This window comes from Merops nubicus, unplaced genomic scaffold (assembly GCF_000691845.1).
Source record: "Merops nubicus isolate BGI_N331 unplaced genomic scaffold, ASM69184v1 scaffold6114, whole genome shotgun sequence".
NCBI lineage: Eukaryota > Metazoa > Chordata > Aves > Coraciiformes > Meropidae > Merops > Merops nubicus.
Genome location: NW_008602140.1, coordinates 2,518 through 29,077, shown reverse-complemented (window position 1 = coordinate 29,077; position 26,560 = coordinate 2,518). Strand labels below are relative to the sequence as shown.

General features: G+C 37.4%; 1 protein-coding gene across 1 annotated transcript; it reads right to left on the bottom strand.

The window, feature by feature from the left end:
- Positions 1–7: 7 nt before the first annotated feature.
- LOC103770952 (peroxisomal multifunctional enzyme type 2-like) lies at positions 8–25,399 on the bottom strand (the record flags this gene model as incomplete). The annotated part of the gene is made up of 11 exons (XM_008938229.1): positions 8–58; positions 2,455–2,593; positions 4,515–4,604; positions 6,772–6,858; positions 7,146–7,252; positions 10,450–10,519; positions 17,995–18,060; positions 21,771–21,874; positions 23,340–23,411; positions 24,669–24,720; positions 25,166–25,399. Coding segments are annotated over 11 exons (1,072 nt in total), but the record flags the coding sequence as incomplete, so codon positions are not given.
- Between the last annotated feature and the right edge of the window lie 1,161 nt (positions 25,400–26,560).

The following is a 26,560-nucleotide window of genomic DNA, read 5'->3' as shown; positions in this document are numbered from 1 at the left end:
GCAGAACTTCTTGCAGGTCCTCGATACACTGCTCCAGAACCATTCTTTAAGTCAATTGCTGAGAAGAAATAGCAAAGATCAGTTTAGTTCAAAATGAAGATAAAATTTTCAGTCTCAAGAACACTACTCTCCTCCTCCATTATTATAAAGCATCCAGTATAAATACAAATCTTGAGCTAACAGCCACTAGGAAAACGAAAGGGCTTTAATTCCTCTTCTTTGATGAAATAAAATCATTTGGATTACCATTGGGAAAAAAATTGGTCCTATACTGAGGGGGAGGGCGTTTACAGCAAGGAGTCCCATTGGAAAATTCTTGCTTAGATGCCAAAAAACATTTGCAAGAAACACTTGAGATTCTCAAGATACCAATTACTGCAATTCCTGAAAAAATGTGGAAGTTTATTTTAAGCCAGCATTCAGAGAAGGCAAACGTGGTGGTGTTTAAACATGCTGATGCATTTTCCCTGTGCTGCCCCACAGGCAATGGAGCCTCTTCTGCACCACGCAAAGAGCATCTCAACTCTTGCCAAATATCTGTCTTCCTCTTCTAGAAAGCCCAACATTCCTCAAAGTGTCTGGAGCTTCACAGTGTGCTGTTGCACACCAGATCACCTGCCAAAATCATCTATTACGAGGCTCACACTGCCAGCTATTGTGTCCTTTGTTTACAAAAATGTTAGGAGAACATTTTGACAGGTCGTGCTCTGCCAAATTGTTTTCAGGTTTCGCAGTCTTTCCCAGTCTCTCTCTTCACACCTTTTTGGCTTGGTCACCTCCTGATTCTTAAGCACAAAATAGGGTCACTACTCAAGCGAGTGGTCCGGTAAGGACACGGCACCTCTGACCACAGAACCGTGGCGGGTTAGCCAATAGGAATTCTGGCAGTCTGTTTCTCTTGATGGACAAATTTTAATCCATTGGCCTAACTACGGAGAATCATTTCTGCATAAACTATCTCATGTGTATTTTTTTTCCAAATAGTTTTTCTGAAAGGATAAGGTGGCCTGTAAAGGCTGGTATAGCTTTTGTCTTTTGAAGTCTTTCATTTTCTGAAATCTGTTCTAAGTAATACTTACCCAGTTAGAACAAAACTAGAAAGGGAATTAAGTGCACAGAGATGCTCAGTAAGAAGTGGCATATTGGATGACTTTTACAATCCACATTATTTTAAGGTAAATCATAATTTCAGGAACAGGTTTTATGGACATGAACACTGCCCACTGTGTAGACAGGCCTCCCGACTCCACAGCAAGCAGTCAGTGCCTCCAAGTTAATGTGGAGGGTGGGGGGTACCTGCTGGTGATCTCCTAATCAGCTCCCACCCAAGGCTGGCCAGACCCTGGGTGAAAACCAATCTGGGGGGTCTTTCTTGCCTGCTTGTGGACACCATACATATGTCAGCCCTCATTCAGGGCTGGTGTTTAACCCCAGCACTTCACAGGACCACAATGACACTTGGCACAGAAAAGACCAATAGGAAATTAATTCTCCATTCAGAAAAGCTCTGAACATCATGGTATGTGTAAGGCATAGGCTACCACAGCAAATAATTATAACGACACCCAGATTTGCATTTCTCCAAAAAAAAATCAAAAGCCTGGAATTTGAAAGCTGATTATGGTTTATCCCTTTGGATAAACTTACATTCTAATAATAGACCATTTAGGACAACTCAGCACTGAATAATACCAGAGACAATGAAATATATCAAATTACTAAAATTAGGCTGCTTTTTTTTCAAAACCGCATGTCCTCTAGAAACTGAGCACAAGGGAATTTAAGAAGTGAGCTTGTTTGAGGAAGTAGTTTTGCCCCCATGAGACCATTTCACACACTTGTAAAAGTCACTTTAACAGGAAACACTTCTCCTGTGACTCACTGTCATCACATGCTTTAGCCTCTCTTCAACCCAGTTACAAGCTTAAATGACGGGTAAGACTCATACCTTCATTAGACCGTGATCTCAGGAAGTTTGAATGGAAACAAACTGGGCTATATATTCACTGAAGTGACAAGGACAATGCAGTAGAAACAAGAATGTTACTTGGTTTGGATTTGTTAGCATGCCATCACCAGCAGACTAATTACTGTAACACAGAGCCTCCTGGTCGGTTAATTGGCTTGCTTTCTAAGTGCAGTGGTGATGCACTGTGGAAACTGCACACAGAAATGCATGGAAGTCCTAGAGGATGGTCTACCTATGCCTACATATGAATAGGCAAGTTACAGAACTATATTCCTAGAAAGGTCAGTAACTGCCATTATTGAACTCTACCTGACCTCCTTGTCATTTCTGCTTTCAGTCTGCATCCAGATTTTTAGGACCCAGTGAATATTCACCTTCTGCTTATTTTCAAGAGACCAGTTTAATTAGAATTGGTGTAATTTATCTCACTTCATTAAAAAAAAAAAAAAGATGTATCAGGGGGTTATATAAAAACTACAACTTACTCCACTGCATTGCTGTTTTTCCATCTTTAGTGATGTCCCACTGGAATACAGCATTTACTTTCTTTACCAATTCTTTTCCGATCTCTTTTAGTCGACGACCAATTTCTTCAAATACAAGGTCACTCTGCAGCCCTGCAGTCTTAAAAAAAGAGAGTATAAAGAATTTAAGACTGAAACTCAGTTAAGAAAGTATTAAATACGCCTATTAGTTCAAGCACTGTGTCCAGGAAAGTCTCTACTATAGAATCATTCAATGCAATTAAGATTTCTTCCACCACAAATAATCACCTTCAGCAACTGTTGCCACCACAGAGTACATTCAAGCAGAAAATGCTTCATGGGTTCTTCCTTAAGAATTATTTCAAAACTTGCTTTTGCACTTCTTGTCATTTATCACTACAGTTTAAGACATGTTTTATGATTACGGCTCTAAGGGCTTCTTAACTGTCCTTTATTCCCTTTGGAGAATAACCACTGCCACCTTCTCCAAGCTGAATAGCATGTTAAATTTTCAGAACACAAAAGTGTTTTTATCACTACATCAACTTGACGTGGAACATGTTTAAAACATACTGCACTACAAACACAGTCAGAACTCCAGTGCAAATACAATGTGTTTATCATTTAAAAGTGGGATTAGCTACATTTACATTTTCAACTTCTCCAAACGTGTTATTCTGCAAGCCTTTGTCTTTCTTTAATGAATACTTGTACTGCATAAAATGCTACAGTTTAAGAAGCTGTTCCAGTGACACTTTTCAGCTAACTGGAACTGCAGCGAAGAAGGTGTCACAGCTCTTATTATTCTGCTGTACCTACCTATATAACAGAATGCAGTACTCCTCATGCTGCTATCCTGTCACCTCTTTGGTTAAGCCTAACATTTTCCACTATAAAACAGGGCTCCCAATGCCATGTACATTTGCTAATCTTCACTCAGGCTAGCTTACCCTTGTTGATGCCTGCCTCTGTCAGAAAACTTCTGCCAAAGCACCATAATTTCTCAAGAGTAAGCTTAAAGAAACACCTCATTAAAAAACACCCACGTTAAAAAAACAAAGCTAAACTTCATAATTATTTCACTGAAAAGTTCCAATACCTATATGTTTGAACATTGAATGCAGATTTGGCAATAATTCAGAATGTGAGAGGACTAAAAACAACCAGAAAAATGAAACAGGTTTCAGAAATATATCACAAGTGTTATATGAATGTCACTATAACTACTCCATAAAATTCAATGCAAGAAAGCTTCATTCTTTGCAGGCAGGCATCAATAAGGAAAAAAAAAAAGTTTATTAAGGCAAGGCACTGGGCACCTGTGTCTTTTTGACCACAGCAAGAACCCAAGACATTCTCAGCACTGCATGTACAATTCTGTATTTTGTTGCAAGTCCAGTACCTAAGGCTTAATGCATGCAAGCAGAGGATTTTTTAAAACACAGATGAAGTGTGTACTGTGTGTTGGGCCTAATCACATGCACAAAGAGCTCCCAGAGCCTTCTTTCAAAATGTTCTTTTCTTGTGAGTACACTATCTCATTCTCATTTGTTCTGTTCTTCTAATGCCATCCTGCCACCCTCCCCATTTTTCTGAATAAAACTGTGAAAGGTCATACACTTTTACAACTTGAAACTGAGTTTGACCATCAGCATCTACAAAATAAAAACAAAATGAGCATTTTACAGGTACAGCCCCAAATTATATGGACTAATTTCAATCTTACATGAAGCAAGTACTCAAACTTGTGGCCCTCACTGGTGCATGCATCGCTTGTTTTGTAACATACAGCATGATACTTATCCTCACAGCTCAACTGCAAAGCAAGCACTCCAAACTTCATCAGCCATCCTGTGTATCTTAAAAGGTCTGTGTTTTTCCCCTCCCATACAAACCTTTGTATCTTAAGCAACATGTGTGTTCACATATGAACTCAGACACTCATCTAAGTACTCCAGATAAGACTGCTAAGCAATCCAAGTATTTTTCCTGTGTTTTTCACAACAATAAAGCCTAACTATGCTGCTTTGCAAGTTAAAACTTCTATTGCTTCCCCCTACCTTAAAAGGCCCCTGAGTAGAAGGCTTATCCAGGGCTGGTACTATATCCACATATCCTCCTGCAATAGCAACTTCTCCAGTCTCTTTGACCTGTGATGGAGAAAAATATTACATTAACAAGACAACATATTCACAAGAAGTCACAAATGAAAGGCAGCTAAGGAGCATAGCCTACATTTTAAAATCAGAGATAAAGAAAAGAGAAAACATAAAAGTTCCAGAGTGAAAAACAACTACTCCATAAATGTGTCACAGTCTTGAGGCAAATTAGTATACCATATTCTGTAAACAGCTCTTCAAACAAAATAATTGCTTCTTGAGAAATTATACCAAAATATATTGCTGTTTTTCTTTTCATAAAATGGTAGAAAAAAAATCTTACTTATCTGAAAATTAACCTCTGGTGCTCTAAGTTAATGTTACTTCATAAATAGTTCTGAGAAAGACCTTCTAAAATATTTTTCCTTGAAGTAGATATGCAATTGTCAACAGCTCATCTAGACAGTTTCACTCTCTCCAGCTGCCTTACACTGCAACTTGCACTAGAAATGATTTCTGAAGCATTGTAAAACCAGAAAGATTGTAAGAAAATTATAAACACCTGAATTCCTTCTGCTTTAATTTTTTGAAATAGTTGTCAGACAAGAAATCACATTTCATTTTGCCACTGTCTCTTTAAGAGGTATGACAAACCATTCTGACTTAAGGCAGCAAACAGAAGATAATAAAATGACTCACTGACAACACAGAATTGCATGATAAGTAGCCAAAGTGGATGAACACCCAGTATCACAGCCTAGCTTATTGCACAAGTGAAATCAACACCAAAAGGCCTCATAATAATGATTATTCAAATCACGCGTAACAGCTTTGTCACCTGCTCCACTGCAGTTCAGGCAATGCTGAAAATGGCTTTGAATCAGTATATCAAAGTTAAATGTCTATTCTTAGTTTGATTTAACCAGAGTTTATTAGAAGTACAAGGATAGCTTTATTTCAGACTAATCCAACAAGCAGTAAGAGACAGAATTCTGCACAATTAATAACTGTTGGAACAAGGTGGCTTTCTATAATCCTGTTAAACACTGTCATTTCTCTCCAAAATAAGTTACTCCACATTTGTGGGAAAAATAAACTGCAGCAAAATCCCCCAAAACTCTACCTATTAGTAATTAGTCATGACTAAAACAAGCATAATAACAAATCTAGCCTTTAAACAACAAAACATCCCACTCGTTTACAAATTCCAAAGGGCTTGGAAGCATATAATGAATTCTAGAGCTGTTATCTGTTTCACAGAGCTGTATTCCTGCAGAAGCAATAATCTTGTGTCCTTGTGATGACTTTCATTTGATTTTGCCTGCCCAGTCCTCCCTGAAGCTGCAATTATCTCTGCTGCTGCAGTCACTAGGAAACAGTAGGCTACATTTTTACAGTGGTAGGGTTGGAAAACTTTGGCCAGCCAAAGCAATGTAAATTGCATCTGCATAAACCAATACATTTTGACAAATACTAGTAGCAAATAATAGCTGAAGAATGTGGAAGTGTCATAGGATGCCATAACAGAAGCAATGAGAATTTACTCTTTGCCTCTAGAGTACTTCAGCCACGGCTTCCAGTTATGTAACCTACCACATGTAGGAGAGGATCACAGAATACACATGCAAATAGGATATACCCACACCCAGCAAAGCCAAAGAAAACAGAATAACGCAAAACCTGAATTTATAAAGTGTAAACTCTGATTTATTATAGTTACTATGTCTAACTGGTATGAAACTTCCATTTTTAAGTAAGTTTGTTCTGTATAGATGCACCTTAAGTTTAGCCCAAAGCTAATTGTGTAGAATTTTACCTGCATAAAAGAACTGTCAGGAGTTGATTTTAAATAAACAAGTGTTAGAAAAAGATGCATACACAAGGTTATGATTAAATAGAGAAAACAACTACAAACTATGCTGTCCTGAGAATGACTGCTTTTTGCTCTTCCACAGTGGACAACCACAGGAAATGCAACACAAACACATGAGTTCTCATATTATTTAATGTGAGGAGTGTATTGAGTCCTATTACTATAATGGTATCTTTACTGAAATCTTAGTGATCCCATGAAAAAAGTCTTTAATTCTATTAGTGTGCTTCTTTAAAAAACCTTCTTCAACTGTATGCTTATAAGCCTCATTTTTTGCTTCTCCTCATGCGCCAAGTCTTTTAACTAACACAACTTTCTCAGAAGTTCCTAACAGTGTGTTCTGACCTTGGTCTGAAAATGGATTCTATTTCCTTCCTTCCACATTTCTGTTTGTAAAGTTTGCCCTGGAAAGACTGGTTTCACAAAGCGAGCCTAAAGAAAAAAACAAAATGTTAAGGAGTGATAATATCTGCCATACATAAATACAAAGCTTAAAACCATAGGCTCTACTGAAATTAGCAAAATCAGTCAACTAGCAATGTGGAAAGCCTAAATATTTAAAACATCCTAGACAGAAGCATTAAAACGCATGCAGCAATAATAAAAAGCAATTGTGAGAGTAAAGACAGTTTAAAGGCCTTTTCCCACACTAAAGATTTTTATTTGCACTAAACCCAGAAAAACCAAGAAAATGAACTACAAAGAATGAACACGCAAACCTTGATTGCCTTGAATCTGTTCACATCATTATTTGCAAACTGCTTCAAAACGTGTCTCGCAGCAAACCCAAAGGAACACAGTCCATGAAGTATAGGCTTCTCAAATCCTATTTCAAAGAATAGTATGTTAGTGTTTGTAATATTAGGAGTTTACATGCTGCTTCCACAAATATCTGTATTTTAGTCATAGTATTTTTTTTCCAGTAATGATCTTAATCCTTTTTCTTTTTAACCTAATCTGTCTCACTGAAAAAGCAACTGTTATAATTTATTGTTTCCTCTACATTGAGACAAAGATGTGCTCACTGAGAACTGGCACTTCAGTCCTGCCTGGGCTATGCACACTGACAAGCAGAATTAAAAAATAAGGAGATGGGCTGTTTCAGTACTTGTGCACAGCCACACCAGACACACAGTCACAGGGAAGTATACCTATCAAGGGTAAGAGGTAATGTAATGATTAAAAAGCAGTGGTACTAAGAATACTTCATTCTTCCTGGTTTTAATTCCTATTCACAGTTTCAAAAAGTCTTCAAATATAGTGCATGCTTCTGCATTAACTTTTTTTTTTGTTTAGAAGTGGAAAAAAAAAATTATATTTCAATCATTTTGAATGCATCCAACAAAAAAGACGAAAAAAAATAATACAGTGTCTTCTTTATATTGATGCTTTTGGTCAGGATTCTTCACACTCCTAACGCTTTGGAGCAGAAGCTGAACCTTGGCAGAGGATACAGTCTTTGTACCAGTGCTGTATTTTAATCTAGCCCCGACAAAGTCTGACAAAATAAACCTCTGAGCACTGGCCTGAGACTTCTTGAAGTACAATGGTTAAGTTTTAAAGGTGCTGCTTGTACTATGTTCTAACCCCTTAACAGGTTGCTGTGACCTGACAGGGCATGTGAACAATAATTAATCACACTGGCAACAGCCCACGGATTTGAGACAGGTCTGTCTAGCTTTGGCTCTCAAACCAGCTGCTTTTGCCTGGAACTTATCTGCCACTCTCAGGGGCCAGTCTGTTCTTCCTGAGCTCCAAACAATTCTTCATATCACCTCCATAGCATGCAAAGTTGCCCAAAGTAGTCCCCAAGAGACAATAGCTGGGAGAAAAAAGCAAAAGCAAAAAAGAACCAAACAAAAAAAGAGGAGGAAGAAGAAAGTCCAGGCTGCACAGAATCGGAAGATGTAGAAGAAACCACCTTCAAGACAGATAAAAAAAGCCACTAGGACTCAGTGCTGGGAACGATGGGAATTCTAAGACATGGCTCAAAGACAAGACAAAAGGAGGAGGAGTAAGAATGAGAAACAGAAATTTTGACTCATTAGATTAGGAGAAGAGAAGGCCAGGCTAAAAGGTGTGTGTGAATCTGTTTTCTTGCTACAAGTATTCCACTCTGATCATTCTGTAATTTCTTTCCTGTAAAATATTTGAATATGCACACTTCTAAGACAACTTTCTTTTTTTGCACACTATGCACAGAATATTTCTGAAAGCAAAAATATACTGTGCAGTCTATTTTAAAACAGATTACTGGCATTATTGTAACAACACCAGTATTCAGTATCTCATACAGAATCTCATGGTGACATTTAGCTCTTTAAAAGCTTAGTCAATTCACCATGTAAGAACCAAACCCCATTATTTTCCAATATTTTCAAATACATACAGTTCTACTCTCCTTGGTATTTTTGTTATACAGTGAATGCATACTCAAAAGTGTGTAAAGCAGTCAAGTTACTTTTTATCTAGACTAAAATGAAAACAAAAATAAATGTTGCTTTCACTTTCTAGTAAGCTACAGGAATAAAGGAATAAATATAAGCAGGTGTTTTCATATAGTGTATCTCCTCTGAAACATTACACACAGGAAAGCTTAACAACAACTCTGGAATGACCTGAGCACATAACACTGAATGCCTGCCTCCAGTGCACAGTGGTGAGAGCCAGTGAAAGAGAACATTTATAGAAATTAAAGACAAAAAGGTGTGTGAATATGCCTGAAGAAAAAAGCTCTGACATAACTAAGAAAAAGTTCTTGTAGAGTATCCTTACAGTAGTTTTCTTCTTTGTTTGAACCTACATTTATTATGGGTATTCGAGTAGAAGACTACCACTGTGCCAAAATCCAGTCCAGCAGTGTACTGTTCAGAGAGGCTGCTGCCTCATACACAGACTTGGCTTCATTTTTTCCCTGTCTCTAAGTGCCAGTGCTTTTTGTGTGAGCAGGCACAAGATTTCTACTTTTCTTGGTCTGTAGGGTTTTTTATAAGATCATCATTATTATTTTAAACACTGGGGTTGCAATTATAAACATATTTTTCTCCTCCAGCATCTTCAAGAGTAATCGTGTAATTTCATCTACATATTCATCCAAAATCATCAGCTGAACAAAGAAACAGCATGGTTTAATAAACCAGGGAAATCTCATTATGGACTCTGGTATTTGATTATCATTATTTATTAACAAAAATTTACATAGAATTATACGAAGGAGTTAACCTAACAGTATTTATAGAAAAAGACCATTTGTAGATATAGAGTGATCTGAACAAGGAAACATAGCTCTGCCTTTTTTATCTTGGTAAAAAAAAAAACACATACAATGGTATTCCTGCATTAAAAAGAAACCACTGGATAACTGCAGAACAACTACTACAGAGCAGAGTTTTCATGTAAAGTTTGTGATGATAGCATATATGTTCAGGAAAATTAATTAAGTAAATCAAATTGCTATCTGCCTGGAGTTGTCATACTATACTACTATCAAGGCTTGAAAAGAACTCCAAAAGCAATTTTACAGGAAAGAGGTGCTAACAAAATCACTCTTTCACTCCTCTCCTGAGATTTACTGGGATTGGGAAGACGACACAGAAGCACAAAAAATTCCACTGAGACCAATATCATCTCAAAATTATTTAGATGGGAAGAATATCTATCAAAGAATTTACAGAGTAGCTTCTGAACCTTTCAATAGTGAATTATTTCTGCTTATGAAAACCAAGATTGTAAAGATGGGACAGTAGCAGCAAATAAGCTCTAAAAGAAAACAGGGTACGAGGCAAGTTTCCATTGTAGGCAGAGTTCAAGCATCATTCCACATTCCTAGGTACAATAAACAAGGCTTTAAAGTGAAGCCTCACACAGAACTTTAAAGACAGCTAATGGTGACTCTAAGAACAGATACAAAAAAAAGCACTGTTTTTTCCACCTCGTTGAAGATGTATAGACTAAATGAAGATTAAATATACATTTACATCATCCTTTGTCCAAATATTAATACAATGGTATCCCTCGACTCACCTCCAAGAGCAGCAAAACTTGGATCTACATGTAAAGGATTGAAATCCCCACTCAGCCGATATAAGGCAGCCTGCAGAGACAGAGAGGAAAACGGGAGGCTAGCTGTGCTGAGCAAAAACAAGCCAGACTCACTCAAAAATTTATGACTGATTAGCAAGCTTGTCACAATCTATTCCACTAGTCCTCAGATAACATGCTCTACAAAACAGCAAATAAAATGGAAATCAATTATTATTGTGGAAACAAACTGCCAAAGCTCCAGGGAAATGTACCAAGAACTTCGCATGGTCATGGCACAAAGAAATTAATGCAACTACTTAATGGGAGATAAAATCCAGCCTACCATGCTGACATACAGATCCAGCTTCACTAAAATCTGGCAACAGTGAAGTAACACATTTCCTAGAATTCATCCACAGGTTCTTTAGCTTAAAATGTAATCTAAAGCGTCTTCTCCCATGATGTATTTGTCCATAATTTAAAAGAAAATTACGTACAAAACCTGCTTTTTTCTTCTTAAACATACCATGTTTTTTCAATATCTGATTCATCTTACAAACATCAGAAATATCTTTATACTTTCCTTTTAACAGCAGCAGGATTGACTAACTGTGATACACTCCTCTCTTAGCAGCTTCATGGGTAGCTGGTCACAACAGTAAAAACAAACACCATGTCAAGCTTTCTAGATTTTTTGCTTCATGTCAAATATTCTCTTTCACTGGTAGAAGGCAGAGAAATACTGATTTAGCATATTGTATAAACTAGGAATGTAAATAAACCTGAGAAATTATGAAGAAGATAGCTACTATGCTTCAGTTTTCTATCTCTTTGTGGTCTTAGCGTTTTCACTATCAGATTTTATATTTGCTGTATGTGTACAGTGGCTAGGAGTCCATAATACAAGAAGAGAGGACAAGCTAACCTGTGCATCTTTCTGGGACAAAAACTCACTCCCTGGTCATACGAGTGACTAATGACTGCAGAGTGCAGTACAGTACAACATTCCCAAAGGTACAGAGAAAATCATCACATCATGTAAACTAATGCTAGTGAAGACTTTAAGAAGCAGAGTAGGTTTATACGATAGAAGATAGAAGTCAAACATGAACTTAACTGAAAAAAAGCTTTTAAACTGAAAACGAATTTTATTTTAATCAAGTACATTATTTTCTCTGGTACCCCTTATCACTAAACATTTTTTCCCAGCATTTTGGACTGGGATCATAAAAAACGCTATCTGTTTATCCAAGTGAGGGTAAACTGCATTAAATTCTGCTCAGAGGAAAATAGCTACAGATTTCTCAAAGGGAAGGGGAAAAAAAACCACTTGGTATTCACCAAAGGGGATAATTTCTATGTTTAGATACAGAAACTGTCTCTGACAGTTTCTTCCACCAAATCCGATTCAAAAGACAGCGTAATTAAAGAGGTTCTGAACTCACATATAATTTTAATGCGTAATCCATTTTCTTTACTTTTAATCTGTTAATATTCACATCTATTTCTTCAAGTATATACAGCTTTCACACTAAGCTCCAAGTCTCTCTTACTTGTCCTACTAGCCTTCATTAACACAGCAAGTGTTTTACGCCTCAGTTACAGTGGAACGCAGAAGAGCTTGTCACTGCTTTTGTGTGAGAGCTGGATGCATGCACTAAACATGGCAAGAAAGAAATCCTAAGCTGCACCATAGCTTAAACACACAATATCAGAAAGGCAAGCGAATAATTCTCTGTGGCTGCTTACGTTGTTGTTTGCTCTTTGAAACACTTTTTCTTTTGAAAACAAAGATGTAGCAGTAAGATGGCATCACTGGACCTGAAATTTTTAACTTTCAAGAGTCTAAAATATAACAGCGAATCACCACCCGTAAGAACTAGAAAATAAAAACTGCCATGTGTGAAATAAATAATCAAATTACTTTTAAACTAAATTATAATTCACAGGTCTCACTTTCACTCGTCCATTAACTTAAACTAATTTCACAAAGGACCTATTGGGTAAGATTTTTATTCAAACTAAATAACATTGAGTCGTAGTACTGGAAAATTCTATTTATGTGTCATAAAAAAGGACAAGTTTCTGTTTTAAACTCAAATCTCAAATCTAGCTATGCAGCTATTGCTTACTAAAGCTGTAAGAAGAACTAGCCCTTTACTGGGAGTCACAATAAGCACTTGTTGGGAGACAATAATTCTACCAAATGTTTTTCAAAATTACTGCAGTAAAATTAGTTGTGGTTTGCTAACAAAATAAACGTAGCATTTGGGTAATAATAATAATTAGGTTCAGAGAATTAAATTCAACGTGTGTTCAATGTATTTAACTGAAAGTCTGATGCATGAATATAGGAGATAATACTTGTCCTCTTGTACTTTCAACAATGAGTGGTACTGGTCACAGCTAGAAAACAGACAGGCTGAACTGAATAAAAGAGGTACACAGCAGGTTCTTCTAGATTCAGTGCATCCAGGTCAGGTCCACCAACAAACTTCATTTCATTTAACAGAGTCTTTGGTATTACTTCTTTATGTAACTTACATTCCTCATGAGAACAGAATTGTTTTAAAGCCTTGTTTGTTCTACTTTCTGTATTTCTCAAATAATGACATTTCCTGAAGTCTCAAGCAATAGCAATAAAATTTAAAAAAAGATGCATCCTTGAAGGATGACAAGAGTCAATTGATGTGGGGCATTAGACTGAAGTCAGTCATAATATGGTTAGATTGTTCTCCAATTAATAACTAAAATTATCAAGTCTAATTTCTTAATGATTTAGGAGTTCTGCCATACCACAAATTAAAAGTGATATCCAACCTGTGACAATTTTTCAGCCTTGCCTGCAGACTGCAGCAAAGGTCACTCATAAAGCTAGCAAAAAAGAAGGCCAAAAACTGGGCAGAGAAAGGGCTCTGCCCAAGAGCTTATCTTAGCAAGTATATGTGTATATATGCACATACATATGTGTCTGTACATGTACGTACATATACTTTGCCCAACAGCTTATTTAATTACACAAGCAGTCAAGCTCTCTCATGAAGAAAAAAGAGCCACAAATCTCATTTACACATTTCAATGAGCTCTCATTTACATTAACAACACTGAATGTTTCCAGTTAAAGTGGCAATGCTGGTGCTTCTAGAGCTCAATTTAGCATAGGACTCAGGTAATTCAACTGTAGTTAAAATCAAGCAGCTACGCTTCTGACTATCTGAGATTCCCATTTGCTGTGTCTTCTTTTTAAATTGATTTCCTCTGTAGGGGTAAGGAGAGATACTATGAAGGAGCAATTGGTAGAAATCAACACAGAGAAAAACAAAAGGTTTTATTTGTTCCTCCAGATAACCAGCTATTTTTTCCAAAGTAGGTGTATAGGGAAAATAAACAAAATAGTTTAAATTGGTCATAATAGTTTCCAATGCCTAAATACTTTGTGGAAATCTGGTTTACACATGATTCTATTTTCTAACAAGACTGTAATTAAGAAATACAAGTGTATAGTTTCCTGGAATACCTTAGGTTTGCAATTTTATGTTATTAGTGGTCTGGACCATCCAAATACTACCTTACTCCCTACATACCTTTGATTCCCACAAAAATATGAATTACTAAAATGTTCAGTTAAAACACCTTCAACATACACAGCTACAGACATAAATAGGAATAATAAGTATAAAATGGGGCTACATCATTTCTCCTTCCTCACCCCACATTATTCATGTCTTTACTGTTTATGCCCACCATACATTTTTCAAATTCAACTTACATGTTCTGCCACAGGATTCACAGAACATTAGCCACTTTTCAGTAGTGTGGCAAACGCACAAGAACCATTTCCTTTACCAAATGGCTCCCTTAATAAAAAACAACAGGAGGCAGAAGGCAACCTGCACAATATCAGAATGCTGTCAGTGTTTCCACAAACAAACAACAAACTAAAAAACCCTGCAGAAAGACCCCAACCAACTCAAGACTCTGTACTTGTTTCCTTCCTCAAAAATAACCCACATCACTCAGACATCATCCACTTCAAATACCCACTGTGGCTGATTTCCTGTGTCATCAGAAAATAAATTCAGAGGAAATCAACACATCTGGGAAGAGAGTAAAAACCCTCCAGAAATACAGGTCATTTACTGCTTTGTGATACTGAATTGCATGAGGAGCCATTCAGCAAAATCTGTTTGAATAAGGCCCTGGGTCAAAAGCCAGCAGGACAAGAATAGCTTGGTGATACTGAAGCTCTGTTAATTACATTAAACATTCCCTAAAGTGTTGAAATTGAATAATTCATTCCTTGCTAAATGCCTAACAGTCACTCTCTAGACTTCTGTATCTTCTGTCAGGAGGTCTATTTTACATGAAAGATTTATGGCACCATACCTAGTAAAGCATAGCTCAGGTTACTAAGAAAGAACAAGCCAGAAAAATATCACAACACATATACATGGGCAAGACAGAAAAAATGTCACCTAACTCTTTGCAGAAAAATTAATGAACTCACAGAAGAAATATTTCATGTCCTTTAGCAGGATTCAAAATTTAAGCCTTAGAGCCTTTTAGAAGATCACATACTTCTAAATTTTTCGTAAGCATTTTTCACTCTTAAGGAGCTTACACCACAGTACCCCAACTTATTCATAAGCACTGATTGGTGTTTAAATGGGTACAGCTTAGAAAGGGATGAACATTTATTATACTACCTGCTATTAGTCTTTGCTACCACTAAGTGAAAGGATTATTTTTTTTTCTGTCAATGGGCACTGACATAATATAATTGTTTTCCAAGGGGCTGTAGGTGGCCGTACCCTCCATTCTGTCAAACACATGGTTGAGGGCAAAAATTATTCTTAGCCCTTTGTTCCCAGTATCTTCTTCACTAAACAGTGCTTCTTCCTGTCTAAAAATATGTCTGAAGAAACCTTCTTCCTTTTGAAAAAAAATTAACCCAGTGTAGCCAAGTTAGAAAGAATGTAATTTTCAATATAACCACAGCCACTGACTTCAGCAAAAGACAGGAATCATCACTAAACATTTTTAAAATACGCATGGTGGTCGACTTATCAGGATATACACTACATGATCATGCTATGAAAAGTAAAGGTAGGGGAAAAAATACTAATTATGAAGAGCAGTTTAACCATGTAACTCTAGTAGCACAAAAACTGAAAGGTGAATGTCACAGCTATCATTGGAAATTAATACAGTTAAAGGTTAACTCAAATGCCACCTGCAAACTGACTCTTTCGGTTTGTCTCACACTCTATACTAATTCAACACCTGAATAGCAACAGTTATTTCTGCCAACACCAATGTTAAGAAAAAAAAAATAATCAGAAAGCTAGGCACAATTTGTGTGCCAGCTTCCATTTTCAAAAAGGATTTTAGGCAGCTATGTGTCATTCCACAGACATATAAATATAGAAGCTTGGTAACATTTCTCCAAGCTGACCTTCACATGAAAGTCTGCATTCCTACCCATAAAGTTCATAAACTCTAGACATTCCCACTCCTGTACACAGGCATCATCACCTAAGCCCAGATGCTACTGAATAATTTGGCAGACAGGCCTTCTAGCGATTCACAAGTCCACTGGCTGTGGCTCCTGCAAGACCTCATTGCAAAGGAATTACCTTCCTATATCTACCTGTCTGAGTAGGTCTTAAAGTAAAACAAATGTGTTAGCTACTCTGTGCCACTTCCTCTATTTCCAAAACCCAGTTTTGCAGTAGCAAAGCTTCCCAGTTTCACCATTATAGCTTCACTACCATCTTCTTTTATCTCATGAACTTATCATTTTATATGTAGTAACAATTCCCAGCATAAGAGTTAAAGGTTTAGAAATTAAAGTTACTGCATGAAGAAAGTGATCATAAATGTCATCTGGAAATTGATGTGACCTCGAATCAATTCTGAAACATTAATCAAAAGAAGAACCTGAACAAGGGTTTCAACATTCAAAGTAAATAGTTTTAACTAGTGGGCCATTAGGGTTGCTATATCTTACTAAGTGCCAGCTGCTAGAGAGCACAGTCCACCACATTTCACCACCTTCCAGGAACAAAGTACTCTCTCACTGTTCCCTGCTCCTCGTTCACCTTGCCAACTTTCAGTGAAGCCTGTTCAGAAGAGTCAAACATCTGTAACTCCCTGTCCAACACTGTGAATTTTAAGATTTAGCAAGTACATCAGTAACAGAAGAGAAATGCTGATCTGAGCTCTCTTTCCTGGTTTAAGTGAGAAGGGATAACTTGAACTTCAAGCACATGAATCAGCTGGATAATTAATTATTCCACATATAATCAGAGGCTAAGCAGATATAACAGCTACCACAGCCTCCTGCTATGACTACGCTGCTTTCAAAAATACTATTCAGTGTCTGAAGTGCTGGGGTTAAACCCTCAGCCCTGAATGAGGGCTGGCATATGGATGATGTTCACAATCACGCAGGAAAGCCCCTCCTGACTAGTTTTCACCCACAGTCTGGCCAGCCTAGGGTGGGAACTGATGAGGAGACCACCACCAGGTGCCCCTGCCTTCCACATTAACTTGGAGCTGGGGTAAGAAGCCATCTCTGCAAGAGCTGTGTCTGCCTGCAGTGGGGTTGGGAGGCCTGTCTATGCAGGGCCTGTGCTGTGTGGGGATTCTGGCTATCAGAAAGGCTCCCTGACTCTTCACAGCAAGGGGAGTTCCCAGGATGGCAGGCCCAGAACATGAAGCTGTCTCTGAGTCCCTACGATATAACTGGGCTCATGGGCTGGCTGCTGCCACTGCCCATGGCTCGGCTCCTTGCACAGCTTGCTGCCATCTTCACATTCACTGTGGCGGGTGAGTGCACTGACTTGTTCCTCCCTCTGTTGCCAGGCACTCTGTATCCCCAGTGTGTGATTGGGAGTGGGGGGAGGAGTCTGGTTGCCAGTCTGCCTGTTAGTGATAATATCATTCTGTACCGGGCAAGAGGTCTGGAGAACAGTGTCTTAATACTGGTAGCTCCAGACTCTACCATCTTAAATTTGTCTGATGTGCACGCATTTACCTTCGGGGGAAGATTATTTATTTCCTTGTGTTTTTACCTAAGGAATGTAGATGCCTGTGAACCAGTGAAGACTGTGAACAGATAGAAGCACAGCTGGACAGACACCTGACAGTCAGGTTTCCTGGACTACTACCACTACAGAAATTCAGCTCTCTCAAAACTTTTATTTATTGGTCATGATGTGTTTGCTTGCACCATTTGTTGTAAATTTCATAGACTTTAAACCTCTTTTTTACAAGGGAATTTTGTAATGAAAGATTATAAAACTGTATCAGCCTTATGAAAAGAATGTTTTAGACAGTACTCTGAACACACTGTCATAACTTACCCTAGGACAAATTTTAGCTTCATATTATACACAGATATATACACAGACACACACATATACACGTATACACACACAACAGACATACATAAATACCTGAGGTGTATTAGAAAATTTGAACTATTAGTGAAATCAAGTAAGACTCCTTCCTCCAAACAAACATTTCTACATCTTATTTTACCTGATCAGTTGTTGTGACATCAGAAATTACAGCATCTGGGGGTCTCTTAGGTGGATTTGCTGTTGCCTAAAACAGAAGTAGCAGTATTAGTATTTCACTGCAAAAATATTTTGTCTGTACTCATGCCAGAATATGTCCAGTATGTACAAAAAGAAATAGCACTTCCAAAGCTGTTAAGTTTCCTCTTACCCCTTCTGCATTTACACACAAACAGAAAAAAAATATTTAGGCCATAAAAAAATCTCTTAGCCAGATAGGATGGCTACATTTGTAAAGCCTGAGACATCAGATCTGGCTAGCAGTTACATTTTATAGCTGATCAGTTTGATTAAATTTCTTCCGAACTATAAAAAAACCCTCAAGCATGAATTATTCACTCAGAAAAAACAGTTGTCTCAGAGAACAGTAGTGTTTTGGAACACAAAAATGAAAATTAAGCTTCTGAAATGAGACTTTAAAAAGTGCAATGGAGTAAATAATTGTTTACTACCTCAGCCATGGACAACATCACTTTCAGACTTTTCCAGCGCTTTTTTTTTTTTTTTTTTTCAATTATCTGCCGCATATTAAGCCCCACATTTTTGTAAAAAATCTGTTCCTTGTGCAACATATAGCTTCAGATGCAAACTTTACCAACAGACTGATAAGAGAACATCCTAGATCATGATAAACACAAGACCACAACCAATTCAAAACTACTAAAGTAGCTGAAATATTTTTCCTCCTCTCCTTTTTGGGTTTTCAAGACACAAACAAAAAAAGGCCAAACAAAGAGAAACTGGTGTAAGCTCTGAAATGAAAGGAAGCCACTTGACTTTCACACATAGTAATTCTACTTAATCTTAGTTTGAATATTGCCAAAGAAAAGAGAAATCAAAAGAAACAGAGCACTGTGTAGTTTCACATCTAATAACAAAGTCTCTTCCCTGTTCATTAACAGCAGAGCAAAGCCTTCTCTTGGGTGGAAGACCTGACATCACTCCTGCTTTTGCCACTTCAGAGAACCACAACAGACTTGCATCTCAGTCAGCTTTATGACAAGGACACTACCTAACCAGCTTTCAAATCAAGAATGGCTTTTCCATCTATGCCCAATTAGTTTAAAGAAACTCAACCTGACTACTGAGCCATTAAGATGTTACAACTAGCCAACACCTGAACAACTAAAGAAAGCCCTCTGCCACTAGGGGAAACAAAGCAAGAGGAGAGACATGCTCATCTCAATGTAGAAGTTTGATCTTCTTAGCTTGCAGATACAATACATGTGTAAGTCACAAAAAGACACATTGTAAAACATGCCTGATTAGCTTGGGATGTCTTTGGCACAGACAAATATTCAAGTCTTTTTAATGGGGAAGGTTTGCGAAGATAAAGCAAGAAAATACATGATTTGAAACTGGCCTCTTGCTTGCAGAGGCCCCTGCTGAATTTGCTACCACTATCTTATCTTAACTAGACTACGTTTTGTTTTCTTCTAACACAAGAAAGACTGCTGTTTGAAATGGGTATTCTCTGTATTTTAGAAAGTAAAATCATTTATATAACAGTTTCATAATTTGCTAAATTGAGTGAAGAAGTTTCAGTTGTCTGAAGTGCAATGTTTAGCTGAAGTGCAAAGGCACTACACAAGGCTCACTGATGCCACCACTGTAGATTACCAACATTTCCTCTGAAGCATTTTATTTTACATGCACTACTATAAAATCTGATTGCAGAAGAAATAAGATTTCCTTCAAAGACCTTTATACACTGTCTGAAATAATAATATTCTGTGAATTTTCTATGCTACACAGAGGCTTTTCCCATTTCTCTTTGAAGCAGCAGGCATTTCAAAATTTGATTTGTAAAGTTACATATGGGAAAACTTCTATATAATTGATACAGATTTAAGTAAAAATAACTTGTAAGTTTACACCCAAAAACCCCAAAGAATGTTGCCTATAGTATTACAGTTGTACAAAACCTAGGTATTTCCTTATATATTTTAAAAAACACTGAGCTTAGGATAGCCTCTATTAAAGTGACTTTTTATTACTGTAGTGCCTCAAGGCTCTGGTTCACAATAACGACATCTGGTCACAGCTGGCACTACCTTTAAACACAGTATTGAAGGAGATAATAGTTACATGTCAGGTACCCAAACAGCTGCTTTATGTATTTGGACATACACACTATGTGTTCATGTGACATTCATTGTTTGTCAGTTGCGAACTCTCCCCCAAAATTCAGCAGTCCTACTCCACCACAAACAGGAACTATATTTAGGCTTTCCAAACATCTTTCACACGAACACACAGATTTGTAAAAAGAGCTACACCTAGAGACGTCCTCTAGAAATTGCAAGTTCAAACCTAACACACGTTTGAGTACTTCTCAGCTTTTACTAAGTTTGTCTCTCTACTAGAGAACACCTTGCAGTACTACCATGATCATACCTATCGGCACAAACTTCATACATGAAAAAATCAACACTCTCTGCATACGTACACATTAAATTATCACTAAGTATCAATTCATTTTTAAATCTGAATATCCCTTAAACAACCCATTAACCAGAAGCAAAGAAAATCTCTGAGGTGGAGCTGCAGAACACACTGTGATCATAAACGACATACAGATGACATATTCCCAACTGATGATTTAAGCACAGAAGCAGAAATTGAAACGCGATCATGACAGCAGACCAGAGACAGGTTTAAATCAGGGCTTGGAATGTAGCTGGCAGAATCCAACACTTCAGTAGTAGGCCCCTAGACAAAACAACTCAAAAATCTCAATTTCTTTGTCAGTCTTCTCGCTGCCCATGTTTAAACAAAAGCAGCCAAAATATCTGCTCTAAAAGCTACATATAAGAGTGTCAAAGCTCCCTAAATCTACTTGAGACAACCAAGACTTATAAATGAAAGCCACTTCTCTGCTGTTCTTCTAAAAGGTCTCTAGAAAGTATTTCAGATCAGAAGTAGACTGAGAAAAATAAAACCTTTCACAAGCTGGCTTTAACAAGAAATTAGTAACTTTGCTCATCTCTTCATTTATGGAGAGCATGATTGGCAGTAACTAAACAATAAAATCAAAACATGTAATAAGTTTTTTTTTTGCTTACAAAGCTTACATTTGAGTTTCATAAAAGCAAGAGTCAGTAAGACTACTGCCAAATTGGATAGCTGAACTGATAGCATCTTCTGTCTGACCTACTGAAGGAGGAGTTTAAGGAATTTAGCACAGCTCAAAGTACAACATGTAGCACATTTCACCTCTTCTGTGGAACTAACTGTGTCAAATAGGCTGTGATCTGTAGCAGCCATACTGCTGAATTCAAAAGGCACTATTCTAAAAGATCTAGTATGTGTGCTCTAAAGGAGCATTCTGTCCTCATCATTAGAATTAGAAAATAACATCTGAAGTTAAAATGGAATTGCAATTCTTATAAAATGCATAAAGTCCCCAGAATTTAAATTCTAAACATTTTTCAGAGAATCTCCTATTCTGTTTTCCATTGGGATATTTCAAATATTTGATATGGACGTAGGAAGTTCTCATCAGTTGCATGGTTAACAATTCACTTTTCTCCCTAACTGTCAAAAGAAAACTATTGGTTTTCCAGGCCCTGAATAGTACTTTTTTACTCTTCAATGAACAAAAGTATTTAAATTCCATTTGAGCCTGTATGGCCACACTGGTCAAATGCTAGTTTACCCCTCGTAGTTAATATAGCAAATATTCTTTCTTGCAGCACTGACATAAGTTTTTTTTAAAATGGATATGCATGAATTTACCTTGGCCTTTTCTGATGTTCGTTTTCCACCAAATCCTCCAGCTCCAACAAAAAATAAGGAGAACTGATTATAACTCACTAAGTCCTTTCCACAGTAGGTATTCACTGAAAGATAACAAAAGAGGAAGGTCACATGCTGCATTCAATCTCCATTTTCATATAGCTAGTATGTGCAGTTACAAGAGAAAAGCTCAGTTTCAAACATGACAGGGCTCATTTTAATAACTGATGGGGAAATGGGCACACGTCCATGTTGCACTGTTACATGTCACTCCCTGACTAGTGAAGACTCATGATCTGTTTCAAATAATACTATTATGAATTTCATGTAAATTAAAGCATTAAAATTAAAAGAGGAGCTATCAAAATGCTGATGGCATTCAAAGTGCTAAAAATATTTGACAATCGAGTGCTGAAGTGAGTATTTATTTCAGTACCTCGCACTGCATTAGCAATTGATTTAAATGTGATAGAATTATGCCATAAAATATGATGCATTAGAAGCTATTAAGAATCCCTAGTGTGTAAAGCATATTACCAAACCACACAAAAAAGGACCCCGCGTGAGAAGAACTCCAGAGCAAGCTTTAGTTTAAGGTCATCTGCTCCTTCTTTTGAAGAAGTTTCACTTCTTACACTGAACTGAGATTCAGCTTCCTATTTCCTGTTCATACTTATTCCACTCTCTTACACTTTAAAAGAGATTTTACATTGCCTGCAATGCTCATCTCCATTTCTGGGAGAAATGTAAAACCCACTAAGAATCTTCTGACAAAAAGAACTTTTCAGTGTTGCAGAAACAAGCAGGCTCAACCTTAGCCCAGAATGGGAAGAAAACACAGCTAGGAGGAAAAAAAGGACAGTAAAGACCTTTTTACCATTTTATGTGTAAACTGAAGGAATAAAACCTCAAGAGTGTTTAGAGATTCCCTGTCTATTAACCTACCCATGCAGCCTCATTTCCTAAGGGACCTTAGTATAACCACACCTAAAGACACCAAAATTCTGAAAACTACAACTTCTGGAGACATTCTGATTGTTTAACTTGGATACAATAGGAAGACAATGGGGCTTTGTTTTGTTTACAGTAAGAGTATTGCAGACATAAAAAAAAATAATGCAGGACATGCTCTTAAAGATGGGTGCTTTGAAGATGAGACTACACCACATACATATTGACTAACCTTTGCAAAACCACCCCACAGAACACGCTCACACATGCACATACTTGCCCTTGTTGAATGCCTGGCAGAATCTAACATGGCTGCCTTGTGATATGACTGTTATTATTAAAGAACTTTGTTCAGTTTACATAGGGCACTATGAGGAAAAAAAAACAAACCTTCTCTGAAATCTTTTTCCAAAGACACTGTTCTTTTTTTCAGTATGTTAACTGCCTTAGACCAGTTACACACTTAGACAACTACTCTTAACTAGCTCAGTTCTCATTTAAATTTGACAAGCTAACAGTCCTTATTGTGGACAGGCTGGCAGATATTGGTACAGCTAGTTAAAAAGTGAGCCTGCCAAATTTTACTGGATGCCATCCAAAAACGGTATACCTTCTTACCATCTATAAGCAAGACTGCTCCTGATCCTTTGTCAAGAATATCAGCAACAGTTGAAACTGAAGTTAATTGCCCTGTAAGAAAAAAAGAACATGTATATGTTGTAAGGTTTTGCTTCAGGAATGAAGTCCATAGATCACACTTTATGCTTCCTTACTAACAATAACAACTATAGTAATAAAAATCACAGTAATAGCCATACCAATCACAATCATCAGGATTATAATAAATGTCAGGGAATCTTTGCAAATCTTTGTTTGTAGACATGAGGAATTTTTTTATTTTTTTTTAAATAGATTCTTGCTATAGTTCATATATTCAGGGCTGAACACAAATCACATTTTGGACACAAACACACTGCTAATGTCAATGAACACTCCAATTTCTAAAGGATTGACCACAAATTTCAAGAGAGCTGCAACAACTACAGTGCTACAGAAGAAAAGCTCAACTCAAGGCCTGGACCTGTGGGTTTATGAAATTTGCCCCTTAAGAGGTTATTTCTCTACAGAGGTATGTAACCACGAATGTTTACATAATCAGTTTACATCATGGAAAACCAAAAAGCTTTATTAAGTCCTGGCAATCCATTATCACTTACTGGACTTCTTTGAAGTTAAAAACTTTCACACATCTCCTTTTTATTTCAAGAAAAAATTATGCCATTTACCTGTGGCTTTAAGATTATTTATTTTCCTTCTACACTCTGGAAAAGTTAACCTTAAAAAAATACTAATGAAGAAACCCAGACACATGCATGCATATCCTGAATGAGTCTAATGAGCACCTCTCAAGTGTTGTTATCTGGAAAAGCTTCCACCTGTGAAAAGAGCTTGCTACTGCAGTAACTACTATCTTGAGAATTTTAACAGGAAGAAAAGTAATTGGTTTTTAGTCTCCTCCCTGATATGTCTGCTACCCCTTTACATACATCATTTAAATCTGACCCTCTTACAGGCACACAGATGCAACCAATGCTCAAGAATTTTTAGGTAAGCAACCCAAAAATTCTACAATACAACCTTACAGAAAGAATTAAAAGTTCTGCTAGTTAGTATCACATCATGTGAGTTTATGTATCTGCTTATTACATCAAAGGTTAGGCATGTTTAGTAAGTACGCTATAGAAAAGCAACACCTCATCCCAAGAACACAGAGTTTCAGAATTCCTTCAATAATGCAACAGGTTGACTCTCTTCTCCCCCACCCTTTGTAGAAAGAATATGCAAAACGTCTAGTTGGAAACAGAGCTTCCCTATTTCCATTTATAATACGGCTGCAGAAACTTGCTGTCATAGTGAAAAGCAAATCAGCAACACAAAAGGACTGACCTGAGGTTGGTAAGGGTTTATACAGTTCCAGATACTGCTCACCATGCAGCATCTATGTAAAGAAAGGCAGCACTGTAACAATCAATATATTCCACTGGTACCCCACCACAATTACAAGGATACAGTTATTTTAGAAAGTGGTCAGAACACAGAAATAAAAAAAAAAAAAAAAACCAACAAATGTAAGTTTTTTGGGTTTCCAATTTCATCCTCAACAGAAAATATTTTAAAAGACAGTTTAAAACTTTCACAGTTTAACAGAAGCACAGTAAACACAAACTGAAGTTTAAAAAAAACCTGATCATTCATGCCATTTCAGGATGACACAGGTAATACAAGTGAAGTAAATTAAAAACTTCCTAGGATGTAAGAATACAAGCGACCGAATTTTCCTTTCTAGAATAAAGTAAACTTATTAATATCATAAATATAGTAATTCATGTGACCTTACAGTTATATAAAGCATGAACAAAATTAGACACTTAATTCTTCCATACCTTTGCAAGATCAATATTTAGTCCTGGAAGGGATGGAACACCATCAAACATCGAAGTCTGAGCAGGAATTACTCCAAAGCTAGGTAAACAGCAGAACTCTTCACTTCCTTCAAAGAGAAACTTTAGGTGATCTGGATCCTTAGTTGACATTCCCACACCAAGGGCATATAGAATAGGCTCTAGGTGAGTATATTTGTACACGCAGGTAGTCAGTTCCCGGCCAATAATGCTTGTCTGGAAAGTAAAAGTCAGTATAAAATAAAACTTGATAGTGGTAAATATTGCACTTGTATTCCTTCTATAATTCTCATATAAACTAAAATGTACATTTTAGTGTTTTCTTTATAGTGACCTTTGAACATAAAGTACCAATAATATACCATAAAATATTAATCTATTGGTTGCAGTACAAGGAACCCTAATGCAACGCATTGCCCTGCTGCAAGCAACTTTAAGTAGTATAACTTCACACAGCTCCATTCCCACCAATGCCTATGAATTTTTCTAACACAAATGAAATAATTAATAGAGATTAAATTAAGTTAAAGAGGAATTAAATTAAATATCAGCCACCAGCTCTCCCGTGCGAGGCTGAGAGGATGATGTGGCTTGGGTCATTGCTGGGGCAACCAAGGGAGACCTAAACAACCCTGGGGATCTGGAGTGACCAGGAGCACTGTGAACAGTGCACAGCTGTCAGACAGGGCATGATGTGGCAGTTCCTGAAGGGGGGGCCTTGCATCCTGCTGGTAGGTCCAGAGCCCAGTGGAGTGCTCTAGGTTTCTGCCAAAATGGTGGGCACTCGCCTCAGAGCTAAAACCAGTGTTCCTATGAAGAAAGCTCCTGAGAAGTCTGATGCATCCACCTAGATGGAACTGGTAAAGAAGGAAATTTCAGTACAGGCAGTAGGTTGCAGCAAGAGCCCAGACCCTTCACCTGGTGAAAAAGTCAGTACCTCCAAAAGTTGTGCACAGGTTAAGTATCTTCTGTGTCAGGTGGCTGAGGTGCAAGAAACAGTCACAATGCTACACAGCATTAGCTAGCCAAGATGGAGATAGAGAGGTGGTTTCAAAACCATGTTCCTGTAGCAGACACCACTTAGAAAAGAGGCACTTTGGACCCTGGTGACCCAAAAAGCAGGACTCTGCTTCCTCCTCCACCCTCTAACATCACTACCAAAAACAGATATGAAGCTTTAACACCTGTAGACACCCATGAGCAAACTGTACATGGTGAAACTTCACCAGCAGCACGTGGTGGATACTCTAAGAAGAAATTACAGGTGCTCATAGTAGTAGGTGACTCATTTAAAGGCAGAGGCACGCGTCTGGTCGCCTGACAGGGAGTCATGAGAGGGACACGGCCTTCAAGGAGCTAAGATCTGAGACACTGCTG